The sequence below is a fragment of the Topomyia yanbarensis genome, chromosome 3 (genome assembly GCF_030247195.1).
Source record: "Topomyia yanbarensis strain Yona2022 chromosome 3, ASM3024719v1, whole genome shotgun sequence".
Lineage (NCBI taxonomy): Eukaryota > Metazoa > Arthropoda > Insecta > Diptera > Culicidae > Topomyia > Topomyia yanbarensis.
Genome location: NC_080672.1, coordinates 224,910,176 through 224,925,738, shown reverse-complemented (window position 1 = coordinate 224,925,738; position 15,563 = coordinate 224,910,176). Strand labels below are relative to the sequence as shown.

The following is a 15,563-nucleotide window of genomic DNA, read 5'->3' as shown; positions in this document are numbered from 1 at the left end:
CATTTTCGGAAAGTACACTAATTTTCAAGTATAATGAACAACAAGCGATCTTTCCGAACCGTTTCAAAAAAAAAGTACAGCCACTTTGAATATTATAACTTTAAACTATTGCTCGATTTATTATTTGTTTTTCATGTCTGAGCGAGAAGAAAGGCTTGTATCGACTAAATCGAATGGCAGCTATAAGTCCAGCGGATAACCTTTCAAATGAAATCAGTTTGACCCCAATTGGAATCTTAACTAAAAAGATATATTCATTTGAATAACTTAGGTTTGAAAAGAGTTTTCCTCAGAATTCATCATCTATTTCACCTTTGAAGTTCTGTAAAAAATTGAACTCTCGTATTCGGGACTTAATATTTTGAGAAGACTCTATTCAACCTGTTAAGAAACAGAGAAAAATGTTAAATCACGAAAAATCTAAGATAAAATTTCGAGGCTTTGTCCGGCTAGGCGACACTATGCGTCATTTTCCTAAATTAATAAACTTTACCTAACATGAATTGGAAGTTTTAGTCTCCCTCGCGCCGCCTGATGAGCGAATTCTGTAATTATCTATTCGCCGTCGGGTAGCACTCGACTCGCTGATGAATATTGCCGAAGACATCACACTTCTAAATAATGTTCTCGAGATTTAGAAATTGAAAAATAATACATGCTCACTAGTGCCGCCTGGTCTATCTATTTCAATTAGTTTTGTCCATAATCGCGTAGCTCTTAACCTTCTCTAAATTTTTTCCGAGAACACCTTCTCCTCTAAGTTATTAGACGTTTGTGACATACTAAATTCCACAGTGTGCTGAAAGCTGGTACGCTCACGTTAAACTTATTCAATGATAGTTGCGTTTACGAGAGGTTAGATTTATTTACTCTATTGTATAGCACCCCTGGCGCTGCATTTATCAATTAATTGGATATCCAATTGCTCTAAATTGTAGGTCTAAGCAAACACAAAACAACTTTACCAAATAAAGTATGGTGCTAAATGTTAACTCAGATGAAATATTCGAGCCCCAATTAGTCGAAATCTCATAAGCTAAGTGATTCCTATTAGGTGGGTACCGCTAATACGAATCCACGTAGTAGGAATCAGCGTAGTAGGAGACCCGACTGTATCAAAATTCAGTATGTAGACAACCTTGGAGAACTTTTTTATCATTTGTGGAATTATAAAAAAATCCATATTGGAAATTGTAAAACAAAACGATGAAAAATTAATTGCGCAACTCAGAAAGAATATTACTCCTCGAAGAGCTCAAAATTAACCAAGTTAGTACATTTTTTTTCTGTCAGCAGTGCTACCGCCAGTTTCTGGACGTAGTCCTGGTAGCACAAACTTCCTGACCAATATAACTACTAAAGCATTTTCTGTTGATTTGAAAGTGATCGATTTGGATTTCAGATCCTTTGTCAGGTGATCTGCAGGGAGCCATGTGGGTATTTTTAAAACTACGTGACAGATTTGTGTATTCCAACGTTGGAATATTCAAACAAATCCATTCAGTCAATCCTTTAGACGTAATCAGCGAGAATGGTTTTATGGTAGTTCAAACTACGCATATCATTTACAATACACGATTAATCGTATCTCTTCTATAAATCGTTATAAGTCAATGGAAGTGTAGTAAGTAAATTGATTAGAGAGAGCCAAATAAAAGTTTTTCAAAAATTCAACGAAAAAAATGAAATTGATCTAATTATTATTTCCTTATTTCAATGAACTTTAACATTCAATAAAGCGATAAAATATTATCAAGTGATTCATTTTCAATCGTCCTGGTCGGGACTATACGATACGGCCGTTATAAAATATACTTCCTGAAAAACTCAAATTTTCATGGCGTAATAACGCTATGGAAACAAAAAAAAGTTGTTGCTTTCAGTGTGATTTTCGTGATACCTACTCTCGAATCTCAATAAAACAAAAGAAAAAGAAATATTATCAAAACAAATATATTATTTTGGTTTACAATCTCGCAATATGCGTCATTTAAAATTTTTTAAATCCAAGTATTAGTATGATAATTATTCCCTGAGACACCGAGGAAACTTTGCTAAGATTTCTTACATCTGTGTTCAAAAATGTTTCAAAGCAGTCAAATCCAGTATGAAAATGAACCCAAAAATTCGTTCGTCGGTATTTGTGGAATGTCGAAAATATTTGCTTCAACTGTTATAAATTTCATTAGGTTTTCATTAATGCTGTGTGGAAATCGGTTTCTGAGAAATAAAACCAATCTTACAAAAAATTATAACATGTGATAATTGATGGAACTTCCAAATAATTTTCAATTTGGCAAGCCTCCATTATTGTTTGGAATAAAGCCAAAGATGTTTTTAAATATGTGTTATCAGTTCAACACAAAACTGTTGGTTTCAAACGATTATCAGTTTCAAAAGCATCAAATATCAACATGCAAATTCAAAATAGTTTTCTATGTTTTTCCATTATTTGGCGTATAAAGATAAAATAGCATCGCGGTTTGTTTCAGTCTCGTAAAATAATAAAATATCATAGATCTCCCAAGAGAATCGAAAATCATCAAGTTTCAATGAAGAAATTTATTTCAAATCATTTTCAACTATTTCTACATTCAGAATTACTCTAAAACAGTTGTGCTAAAAGCTTTCGATATTTCGAGCTTTCGTAGCACGCCATCTGCATCAACCCAAGGATTAATTTTTGGTACACTTGTTTTTCTTTTCGTATCTTTCCACGCTGTTTCGCGTGCGACGGTACACTGCGTATCGCGAGGAAAATTGAAAAACGCTGTTATGAAGTTTTCCAAAACTTTTGTACCATCAGATTCTTTGGTTTCTAACGAATCCGTACATATGCAACACTTGGGTAGTTTTGTAGGAAATATCGAAGAAACTGCAGGTTGAAAATATTGCTCCACTTTTGCGCACCTATGCATACAAATTTTACTTTAGTTGTGTCTGTGCGGGTGGAAAAACTGCTTCTAGTAAAATGGAAATTTTTCAATGAAAAGCGAAAAATATGGAAAATCGGAGAAAATCACGTCCTAGAAAAATTGTTTAGCTATGTTGTATTGGAAAAATCAAAATTTTAAACACATGATTGCAAAAACTGTGTGCTTTTTCAACCGGGAAAAGCACACAGTTTTCCGAGTTGGAAAATTTTGAATTTTCCATTTCGGCCAATTCATAGTAAAAACAATTATCTAGGTCGTGATTTTTTTCTTTTTTCCATATTTTGTCATTTTCTTTAAAAATAAAATAAAAAACCGCAAAAAACACGAAAAATGGCGGATTGCCCGACGGGGGCCTTAAAGGCTGTTTTCCGCAGCACTGAAAATGGAGGAAAAAAGCAATTGCCCAACTACACAATAGTACGATCTCCTAAGAAGTTTTTTTGAATTACATCTTATGATTTTTATTCGTTGCTACCGCTAAACAAGAGTGATCGGTAAAATTATCAAACAATGAGTTGAACGTTAATATATACTAGATGATCACTAAAATGAACGATTTTTTCGTTGTTGATCTCAATATGTCAATGAAAACACATCACTTATAGGGAGAATAATCTGAGAAAATACAATATCAAAAGAAAAATTATATTGCACCCATTAAATTGTCCGTAGATGTTATTGGCCTAAAATTAACCCTGGTGGCGTAAATAATTGATTGCATGTTTTTAGTCTTCTTTCGAGATATTGGAAAATAATAAAAATCCTTCGTTCGTATTAAATGTTAATTTTTTTTATAACAGTCCGAATTCAACAAAGTATAGTTCACTCGAAAGATATTTGTAAAAGTTTCCTGGCGATATATAGACTATTTGTCCATGTTGTGAGTTTTGACAGTTAATCTAAAAAACTGCAAAAAATCTCTTTTTACACATACAAATATACATATCATGGATCCTAAACATCAGAATCAAAACAAATTATTAACTTTCTATTCGAGTATCAGGCCTTTCATTTGAATTATGTTTAGATAAAATAGGTTCAGCCATTCTGGAGAAACACAAATGAGAATTTGTTACATACATACACACACACATATATTGTCCCCAATCATCGAGTTGAGTCGGTTGATGTATAAGATTCCGCTCTCCGGGTCTCGCAAACATACTGGAACTTTGAGTGAATTCCAGACATTTCTTTTATAGGAAACTAGCTAATACCCATCGCGCGTTGCTGCGACACTCTGCGAAATAGGAGGAAAACACAATTTGTTCCAAAGCGCCATCTGGCGGGCAGATAATCTCCAACTAATAGCAAACCACCCCATACCAAGGGGTGAGTCGCTTAGAACAATGTGCCATACACACTGTATCACCTACCATAACACGATATAAGATTACGATTCACAGTAATACACAATCATTTCACTCGTTACCACAATGTGTGGCACAATGAGGCACACTTTTGACAACTCAAAAACTGTCAACAAAGTGTAGTTGAATAATCATAGCAACCATTGCTTTTGTTTTACTGAACACCATGGCACAGCGTGGCACATCGTGGCACATTGCGGCACATGCTACCACGCTGTTTGTTTGTGAGCACAATTCGTTTTGTGCTAAGCGACTCACCCCTTGCCCCATACCAAATACCTACTGTGTGCAAATTTTTACGGAAATCGGTTAAGCCATTTGGGAGTCTATAAATCATATTCATACAAACATTGACTTTTATATATATATATATATATATATATATATATATATATATATATATATATATATATATATATATATATATATATATATATATATATGTATATATATATATATATATATATATATATATATATATATATATATATATATATATATATATATGTATATATATATATATATATATATATATATATATATATATATATATATATATATATATATATATATATATATATATATATATATATATATATATATATATAATATATATATATATATATATATATATATATATATATATATATATATATATATATATATATATATATATATATATATATATATATATATATATATATATATATATATATATATATATATATATATATATATATATATATATATATATATATATATTTGCTGATGCTTGAAGCGATATAAAACTTCGATATTCGCGATTCTCAAATATACGAGGCATTCGCTTTATATGTGTTCACCGAATATCGCTTCGAAACTCTGTGGAAATGTTCCAAAAACGCAAAAACCACGAGCCAAGAGCTTACCTCGTGTTCGACGATGTGTGCTTCTAAGGTTAAGGTGAACTTTTTCGAACATTGTGAAAAGCGAACTAGATGCGAAGCTCGCTTCGTCCGAGCAGAGATAAGTTTTACCCCTAAATGTTCGCAGCGATTGTGTGAAACTCATCGATTGCATGTGGTATGCTTGAGAGGGTGCTTCGTGAAGCTTCGAACAGCAATCAATTCATTTTGCGAACTTTTCCTGCCCTGACAGACACACACAGACATTGTCCCAAATCGTCGAGTTGAGTCGATTGGTATATAAGACTCGGCCCTCCGGGCCTCGAAAAAAATCTTGAAAGTTTGAGCGAATTCTAAACATTACTTTTATAAGAAATGTAAAAATATTTAATTTTTTGAGAATGTCAGGAAATCACCGAGTTCCAATGAAGCGGATCTGTTGCGTGGGGTCTCAAGAACGATTGGAAATGATTAGTTTGTAGTTTTACTTCATAAAACTCTTATCCTCCGTTTTTTCCCAAGGCAAGTTCAAGAAATTTTTTAAAAACACTTGAAACATTTCTGAAAATTCAAAAATATTTAATTTTTTTGAGAACGATTCGAAATGATTAGTTTGTAGTTTTGCTTCATAAAACTCTTATCCTCCGTTTTTCCCAAGGCAAGTTCAAGAAATTTTTTAAAAACATTAGAAACATTTTTGAAAATTCAAAAATATTTAATTTTTTTGAGAATATCAGGAAATCATCGAGTACCAATGAAGCGGATTTATTGCGTGGGGTCTCAAGAACGATTCGAAATGATTAGTTTGTAGTTTTAGTTCATAAAACTTTTATCCTCCGTTTTTTCCCAAGGCAAGTTCAAGAATTTTTTTAAAAACAAAACATTTAAAAATGAAACATTTTTGAAAATTCAAAAATATTTAATTTTTTTGAGAATATCAGGAAATCGTCGAGTTCCAATGAAGCGGATCTGTTGCGTGGGGTCTCAAGAACGATTCGAAATGATTAGTTTGTAGTTTTGCTTCATAAAACTCTTATCCTCCGTTTTTTCCCAAGGCAAGTTCAAGAAATTTTTTAAAAACACTTGAAACATTTCTGAAAATTCAAAAATATTTAATTTTTTTGAGAACGATTCGAAATGATTAGTTTGTAGTTTTGCTTCATAAAACTCTTATCCTCCGTTTTTCCCAAGGCAAGTTCAAGAATTTTTTTAAAAACATTTGAAACATTTTTGAAAATTCAAAAATATTTAATTTTTTCGAGAATATCAGGAAATCATCGAGTTCCAATGAAACGGATCTGTTGCGTGGGGTCTCAAGAACGATTCGAAATGATTAGTTTGTTTTGCTTCATAAAACTTTTATCCTCCTTTTTTCCCAAGGCAAGTTCAAGAAATTTTTTAAAAACATTTGAAACATTTTTGAAAATTCAAAAATATTTAATTTTTTTGAGAATATCAGGAAATCATCGAGTTCCAATGAAGCGGATCTGTTGCGTGGGGTCTCAAGAACGATTCGAAATGATTAGTTTGTAGTTTTGCTTCATAAAACTTTTATCCTCCGTTTTTTCCCAAGGCAAGTTCAAGAAATTTTTTAAAAACATTTGAAACATTTTTGAAAATTCAAAAATATTTAATTTTTTTGAGAATATCAGGAAATCATCGAGCACCAATGAAGCGGATTTGTTGCGTGGGGTCTCAAGAACGATTCGAAATGATTAGTTTGTAGTTTTGCTTCATAAAACTCTTATCCTCCGTTTTTTCCCAAGGCAAGTTCAAGAAATTTTTTAAAAACATTTGAAACATTTTTGAAAATTCAAAAATATTTAATTTTTTGAGAATATCAGGAAATCATCGAGTTCCAATGAAGCGGATCTGTTGCGTGGGGTCTCAAGAACGATTCTAAATGATTAGTTTGTAGTTTTGCTTCATAAAACTTTTATCCTCCGTTTTTTCCCAAGGCAAGTTCAAGAAATTTTTTAAAAACATTTGAAACATTTTTGAAAATTCAAAAATATTTAATTTTTTTGAGAATATCAGGAAATCATCGAGCACCAATGAAGCGGATTTGTTGCGTGGGGTCTCAAGAACGATTCGATATGATTAGTTTGTAGTTTTAGTTCATAAAACTTTTTTTTTTCAATTTGTTTATTTGATAAGGCACGTATGCGTTAGCTTAAAGGTGCCATTTTTTCATTGTTTTACATTTTGAATTTCTTAAAACTAGGGGGTTACACATTTCAATATTATTTTGTTTTGTATAATGAAACTAAAAAAAAAACTTTAAAGCTAACTTATACATATAAAAGAGGGTATAATATAATATTTGTAAGATTTGGGGGACGGTTCATAAAACTATTATCCTCCGTTTTTTTCCCAAGGCAAGTTCAAGAATTTTTTTAAAAACATTTGAAACATTTTTGAAAATTCAAAAATATTTAATTTTTTTGAGAATATCAGGAAATCATCGAGCACCAATGAAGCGGATTTGTTGCGTGGGGTCTCAAGAACGATTCGAAATGATTAGTTTGTAGTTTTGCTTCATAAAACTCTTATCCTCCGTTTTTCCCAAGGCAAGTTCAAGAAATTTTTTAAAAACACTTGAAACATTTTTGAAAATTCAAAAATATTTAATTTTTTTTGAGAACGATTCGAAATGATTAGTTTGTAGTTTTGCTTCATAAAACTCTTATCCTCCGTTTTTCCCAAGGCAAGTTCAAGAATTTTTTTAAAAACATTTGAAACATTTTTGAAAATTCAAAAATATTTAATTTTTTTGAGAATATCAGGAAATCATCGAGTTCCAATGAAGCGGATCTGTTGCGTGGGGTCTCAAGAACGATTCGAAATGATTAGTTTGTAGTTTTGCTTCATAAAACTTTTATCCTCCGTTTTTTCCCAAGGCAAGTTCAAGAAATTTTTTAAAAACATTTGAAACATTTTTGAAAATTCAAAAATATTTAATTTTTTTGAAAATAGCAGGAAATCATCGAGTTCCAATGAAGCGGATCTGTTGCGTGGGGTCGCAAGAACGATTCGAAATGATTAGTTTGTAGTTTTGCTTCATAAAACTCTTATCCTCCGTTTTTCCCAAGGCAAGTTCAAGAATTTTTTTAAAAACACTTGAAACATTTTTGAAAATTCAAAAATATTTAATTTTTTTGAGAACGATTCGAAATGATTAGTTTGTAGTTTTGCTTCATAAAACTCTTATCCTCCGTTTTTCCCAAGGCAAGTTCAAGAATTTTTTTAAAAACATTTGAAACATTTTTGAAAATTCAAAAATATTTAATTTTTTTGAGAATATCAGGAAATCATCGAGTTCCAATGAAGCGGATCTGTTGCGTGGGGTCTCAAGAACGATTCGAAATGATTAGTTTGTAGTTTTGCTTCATAAAACTTTTATCCTCCGTTTTTTCCCAAGGCAAGTTCAAGAAATTTTTTAAAAACATTTGAAACATTTTTGAAAATTCAAAAATATTTAATTTTTTTGAGAATATCAGGAAATCATCGAGCACCAATGAAGCGGATTTGTTGCGTGGGGTCTCAAGAACGATTCGAAATGATTAGTTTGTAGTTTTAGTTCATAAAACTTTTTTTTTTCAATTTGTTTATTTGATAAGGCACGTATGCGTTAGCTTAAAGGTGCCATTTTTTCATTGTTTTACATTTTGAATTTCTTAAAGCTAGGGGGTTACACATTTCAATATTATTTTGTTTTGTATAATGAAACTAAAAAAAAAACTTTAAAGCTAACTTATACATATAAAAGAGGGTATAATATAATATTTGTAAGATTTGGGGGACGGTTCATAAAACTATTATCCTCCGTTTTTTTCCCAAGGCAAGTTCAAGAATTTTTTTAAAAACATTTGAAACATTTTTGAAAATTCAAAAATATTTAATTTTTTTGAGAATATCAGGAAATCATCGAGCACCAATGAAGCGGATTTGTTGCGTGGGGTCTCAAGAACGATTCGAAATGATTAGTTTGTAGTTTTGCTTCATAAAACTCTTATCCTCCGTTTTTCCCAAGGCAAGTTCAAGAAATTTTTTAAAAACACTTGAAACATTTTTGAAAATTCAAAAATATTTAATTTTTTTGAGAACGATTCGAAATGATTAGTTTGTAGTTTTGCTTCATAAAACTCTTATCCTCCGTTTTTCCCAAGGCAAGTTCAAGAATTTTTTTAAAAACATTTGAAACATTTTTGAAAATTCAAAAATATTTAATTTTTTTGAGAATATCAGGAAATCATCGAGTTCCAATGAAGCGGATCTGTTGCGTGGGGTCTCAAGAACGATTCGAAATGATTAGTTTGTAGTTTTGCTTCATAAAACATTTATCCTCCGTTTTTCCCCAAGGCAAGTTCAAGAAATTTTTTAAAAACATTTGAAACATTTTTGAAAATTCAAAAATATTTAATTTTTTTGAGAATAGCAGGAAATCATCGAGTTCCAATGAAGCGGATCTGTTGCGTGGGGTCGCAAGAACGATTCGAAATGATTAGTTTGTAGTTTTGCTTCATAAAACTCTTATCCTCCGTTTTTCCCAAGGCAAGTTCAAGAATTTTTTTAAAAACACTTGAAACATTTTTGAAAATTCAAAAATATTTAATTTTTTTGAGAACGATTCGAAATGATTAGTTTGTAGTTTTGCTTCATAAAACTCTTATCCTCCGTTTTTCCCAAGGCAAGTTCAAGAATTTTTTTAAAAACATTTGAAACATTTTTGAAAATTCAAAAATATTTAATTTTTTTGAGAATATCAGGAAATCATCGAGTTCCAATGAAGCGGATCTGTTGCGTGGGGTCTCAAGAACGATTCGAAATGATTAGTTTGTAGTTTTGCTTCATAAAACTTTTATCCTCCGTTTTTTCCCAAGGCAAGTTCAAGAAAAATTTTAAAAGCATTTGAAACATTTTTGAAAATTCAAAAATATTTAATTTTTTTGAGAATATCAGGAAATCATTGAGTTCCAATGAAGCGGATCTGTTGCGTGGGGTCTCAAGAACGATTCGAAATGATTAGTTTGTAGTTTTGCTTCATAAAACTCTTATCCTCCGTTTTTTCCCAAGGCAAGTTCAAGAAAATCCATGAAAACACTTGAAATATATTTGAAAATTAAAAAATATTTAATTTTTTGAGAATGTCAGAAAATCATCGAGTTCCAATGAAGCGGATTTGTTGCGTGGGGTCTCAAGAACGATTCGAAATGATTAGTTTGTGGTTTTGCTTCATAAAACTCTTATCCTCCGTTTTTTTCCAAGGTAAGTTCAAGAGAATCTATAAAAACACTTGAAACATTTTTGAAAATTCAAAAATATTTAATTTTTTGAGAATATCAGGAAATCATCGAGTTCCAATGAAGCGGATCTGTTGCGTGGGGTCTCAAAAACGATTCGAAATGATTAGTTTGTAGTTTTGCTTCATAAAACTCTTATCCTCCGTTTTTCCAAAGGCAAGTTCAAGAAAATCTATGAAAACACTTGAAATATATTTGAAAATTCAAAAATATTTAATTTTTTTGAGAATATCAAGAAATCATCGAGTTCCAATGAAGCGGATCTGTTGCGTGGGGTCTCAAGAACGATTCGAAATGATTAGTTTGTAGTTTTGCTTCATAAAACTCTAATCCTCTGTTTTTTCCCAAGGTAAGTTCAAGAAAATCTATGAAAACACTTGAAATATATTTGAAAATTAAAAAATATTTAATTTTTTTGAGAATACCAGGAAATCTACGAATTCCAATGAAGCGGATCTCTTTTCCCAAGGCAAGTTCAAGAAAATTTATGAAAGCACTTGAAATATATTTGAAAATTTAAAAATGTTTAATTTTTTTGAGAATGTAAGAAAATCATCGAGTTCCAATGAAGCAGATCTGTTGCGTGGGGTCTCAAGAACGATTCGAAATGATTAGATTGTAGTTTTGCTTCATGAAACTCTTATCCTCCGTTTTTTCCAAGGCAAGTTCAAGAAAATCTATGAAAACACTTGAAATATATTTTAAAATTAAAAATATTTAATTTTTTTGAGAATGTCAGGAAATCATCGAGTTCCAATGAAGCGGATCTGTTGCGTGGGGTCTCAAGAACGATTCGAAATGATTAGTTTGTAGTTTTGCTTCATAAAACTCTTATCCTCCGTTATTTCACAAGGCAAGTTCAAGAAAATCTATGAAAACACTTGAAATATATTTGAAAATTCAAAAATATTTAATTTTATTTATTTATTTATTTATTTATTCTTATTTTTCATCTGACCTATGTTGGTCTACATGAAATGTAGTTGAATGGGAAAAGCCCATTTCAGGATATACTTCAGAAGCAATCCTCAAATGGGCGTAAAAACCTATTATCTTTTCATATATTCACACCTGATTACAATGGATTCACACTACAAAAAAATATAATAACATAGTACACAGCATTACATAAATAAAAAATACAAATATTACAAAAAATGAATCTTAAAATCTAAGTCAACCTTCTTAGTCTATTTTTGAAAACATCACAAGATAAAGAAAAGTCAAAATGGCCATAAACACTATTAAAAACATTACACATCGCCTAATGGGTTCGTTTTGACCGTACTCGGTGCGTTGAAACTCGAGTCTTAAAAAGTTATGCGATCTGAGACTTCTCGGGGGCACATTGACATTTATTTGTGAGAGGATATCTGGAGCATCTATTTGGCCAGTTAATATCTTCCCAACAAATACTGCTCTAAATTTGTTCCGCCTTTTGGCTAGGGTTTCCATATCGAGCAGACGACAGCGATCGATGTACGGTGGTAGCTCTGTTGGGTTACGCCACGGCAGAGTTCTAAGAGCAAAACGAAGGAATCTTGCCTGCACTGCTTCTATTCGGTTGATCCAAATGCTTGTGTAAGGACACCAAATGGGTGCTGAAGCTTCCAAGACAGATCGTACAAGTGAAAAGTAGAGTGCCCACAAACAATATGGATCAGTGAACTCTTTGGCGATTCTTATAATGAAACCGAGATTTCTATTTGCCTGTGCTGTAACATGAGAGTAATGATTTCTGAATGTCAGTTGTGAGTCCAGAAGTACACCGAGGTCTCTGACAACTGTCATTCTCTCTAGCGATTCCCCGGAAATGGTGTAGTTCCACAGTATTGGATTTTTTCTACGTGTAAAAGATATTATGGAGCATTTGGACACGCTGAGAGCCAGCAAGTTGCGATTACACCAACAACAAAAAGCATCTAAGTGTTTCTGTAGTTCCTTGCAATCTTCTATTGACCGCACAATAAGAAATAGTTTGAGATCATCGGCATATATAAGTCTACACCCAGGAGGTATAACAAAACAAACGTCATTGAAAAACAACGAAAAAAGCAACGGTCCTAGATTGCTCCCTTGAGGCACTCTCGACAAGTTGATGAAACTGTATGACTCGTTATTAATTAATAATTTTACACACAGAGAACGATTTACGAGATATGATTTAAGCCACCCTATAAAATAATCCGAAGCGCCCAGCCGCTTCATCTTTGCCAATAGAAGAGAGTGATCTACACGATCGAATGCAGCCTTGAGATCCGTGTATACAGTATCGACCTGAGATCCAAGTTCAATATTTTTAATACAGAGCAAAGTGAATTGGGCTAGATTAGTAGTTGTCGATCTACCAGGAAAAAAGCCATGTTGGCCCTTCGATATATATGCTCTGGTCTCGCGAAACAGCACATTTCCTACTAATATTTCAAATAACTTTGAGCCAGCGCAGAGTGAAGTTATGCCACGGTAGTTCGCAACATTTTGCTTATCACTTTTTTTTAAAACCGGAAACATAACTGATTTTTTCCAACAGACGGGGAACGTTGATTGCGACAGCGATTGGTTAAAAATTAGTCTTAAAGGCGTACATAATGCGCTTGCGCATCTTTTGATTATAATGGAAGGAATACCATCTGGTCCTGCCGATGTTGAAGACTTTAGCTTTCTCATAGCAGTTAGAATATCTTCGTCAGTAAATTGAATAATGCCTAAATTAATTACATCATGAGGGACATCCTGAAGACTATATTCCATCTGAGTGGAGTTGGCCGAGACTTTTTTAAACACACTTGAGAAATGCTGCGCAAATAGGTCACAGATGCCGCTTGGGGTACTAGATGTTTCATTTGCAAGGAACATAATGGAAGGAAGCCCATTTTCTTTACGTTTCCCGTTAACGAAAGACCAAAACTGCTTTGGATTTTGTTTCAGGTTCGATTGGGTTTGTGCGACGTGTCTTGAATAGAGAAAGCGATTATATGCCTTGTAACTGTTGCTGGCTTCAATAAACTCTCGTTTTGTGAAGGGGTTTCGTCGGCTGGTGTAATGCCGAAGTGCAGCTGCTCGCAGTCTTTTCAGTTTACGTAATTGACGATTGGACCACGCTGGTTTTGGTCGGGGACGTGGTGCGGGAACATGTAGTTTGAAAAGTTGTTTTAGGACCAGTGAAAGTTTTTCTACGGCAACATCTACATCGATCGCGGAATTTAGCAAAGTCTCCCAATCGATTGCCTGCAGTGAGTTGTGGAGCCTATTGAAATCAGTTTTTGAAAAATTGAACTCCCTGACATCTAGCATTTCGTCATAAACAACTAACTGGGGACAGATCTGCGTTACTAGAAGAGGAGGATGGTGTGCGTCACAAGCAACTAACGGCTCAAGGGCTTCTGAAACGGTGCAGTTAATAGAAGCTTCTTCATTTACGAAAAGGAGGTCCAGGGTTCGATTTCGTCTGTTATTTACTGTACACATTTGCAGCATGTTCAATACAGACATTCCGTCCAGTAAGGCAATACTCGCTCTAGAGAAGGTTGATTCAGAAGGGTCTGGGAAGGCATAGCCGGAGGAGGTACTTTTCCATAGAAGTCCAGATTGATTATAATCACCAAACAGTAGATGATCCGTGTTGGGTTGAATGGAAGTTGCGATGTCAAGTGCCGAGTCTATGTGCTTCTGAATAGTATCACTATCACATGCGGAGTCGGGGGGAATATACACTACGCCAACACAAATATTAGTATCGCGACCGCGAATATCTACCCATAGTTGTTCGAGATCGGTTCTAGCATTTTTTTGTTTAGACGAGAGCCGGTTGGACACTGCGATAAGCACACCGCCACCGCGTTTTTTCCCTGTACTGTCTGGATCGCGATCGTTACGGTAAGCCGTGTACTTTGAGCCGAATAACTGGAGTGAATTGATTTGATCATTCAGCCACGTTTCGGTTAAAACAATAACATCATATTCGGCGTCTGAAACAGCTATGAACAACTCGTCAATTTTGGTGCGTAGTCCTCTCACGTTCTGATAGTAGATACTAAGATGTTCCTGCAAGTAATGTCCTGACGGTTGAGCGGTAGAAAGATGAGCGGCGATGACGTCCACCTGTAATGGGGGTGGGTTTTCAGCGAGAGCAGCATCTGTATGTCCTACTTCGGAAGAACATATACATTCATTGTATTTACCTGACAGGGAAAGTTGGCTACCATAACATAAAAGTTCCGTGGAGAGCAGAACGTCGTTGATGGAATCTGGCTGATTGCACCCGTCGGAATGCTGTAATTGTGGATCTAGTTTAAGGTGCGCAGTATCTTGAGCAGCTTCGGGAGAACATATACCCTCCTTAGCTTTACCTGACCGGGAAAGGTCGCTGCCATAACATACAAGTTCCGTAGAAACCAAAAGAACGTCGTTGATGGAATCTGGCTGATTGTACCCGTCGGAATGCTGCAATTGTGGATCTAGTTTAAGGTGCGCAGTATCTTGAGTAGCTTCGGGAGGACATATACCCTCCTTAGCTTTACCTGACCGGGAAAGGTCGCTGCCATAACATACAAGTTCCGTAGAAACCAAAAGAACGTCGTTGATGGAATCTGGCTGATTGTACCCGTCGGAATGCTGCAATTGTGGATCTAGTTTAAGGTGCGCAGTATCTTGAATAGCTTCGGGAGGACATATACCCTCCTTAGCTTTACCTGACCGGGAATGGTCGCTGCCATAACATACAAGTTCCGTAGAAACCAAAAGAATGTCGTTGATGGAATCTGGCTGATTGTACCCGTCGGAATGCTGCAATTGTGGATCTAGTTTAAGGTGCGCAGTATCTTGAGTAGCTTCGGGAGGACATATACCCTCCTTAGCTTTACCTGACCGGGAAAGGTCGCTGCCATAACATTCAAGTTCCGTAGAAACCAAAAGAACGTCGTTGATGGAATCTGGCTGATTGCACCCGTCGGAATGCTGCAATTGTGGATCTAGTTTAAGGTGCGCAGTATCTTGAGTAGCTTCGGGAGGACATATACCCTCCTTAGCTTTACCTGACCGGCAAAGGTCGCTGTCATAACATTCAAGTTC

General features: G+C 34.1%; 1 protein-coding gene across 1 annotated transcript in view; it reads right to left on the bottom strand.

Moving 5' to 3' along the window:
- LOC131687700 (uncharacterized) overlaps window positions 1-15,297 on the bottom strand; it is a 25,397-nt gene extending 10,100 nt beyond the window's left edge. The window contains exons 1-2 of the mRNA XM_058971796.1: window positions 14,675-15,297; window positions 14,096-14,594 (exon numbers count right to left, since the gene is read on the bottom strand). Of these exons, the coding sequence (XP_058827779.1) occupies window positions 14,096-14,594; window positions 14,675-14,698 (523 nt within the window). The 5' untranslated portion in view covers window positions 14,699-15,297. The remainder of the gene's footprint in view (window positions 1-14,095; window positions 14,595-14,674) is intronic.
- Window positions 15,298-15,563: the final 266 nt, after the last annotated feature.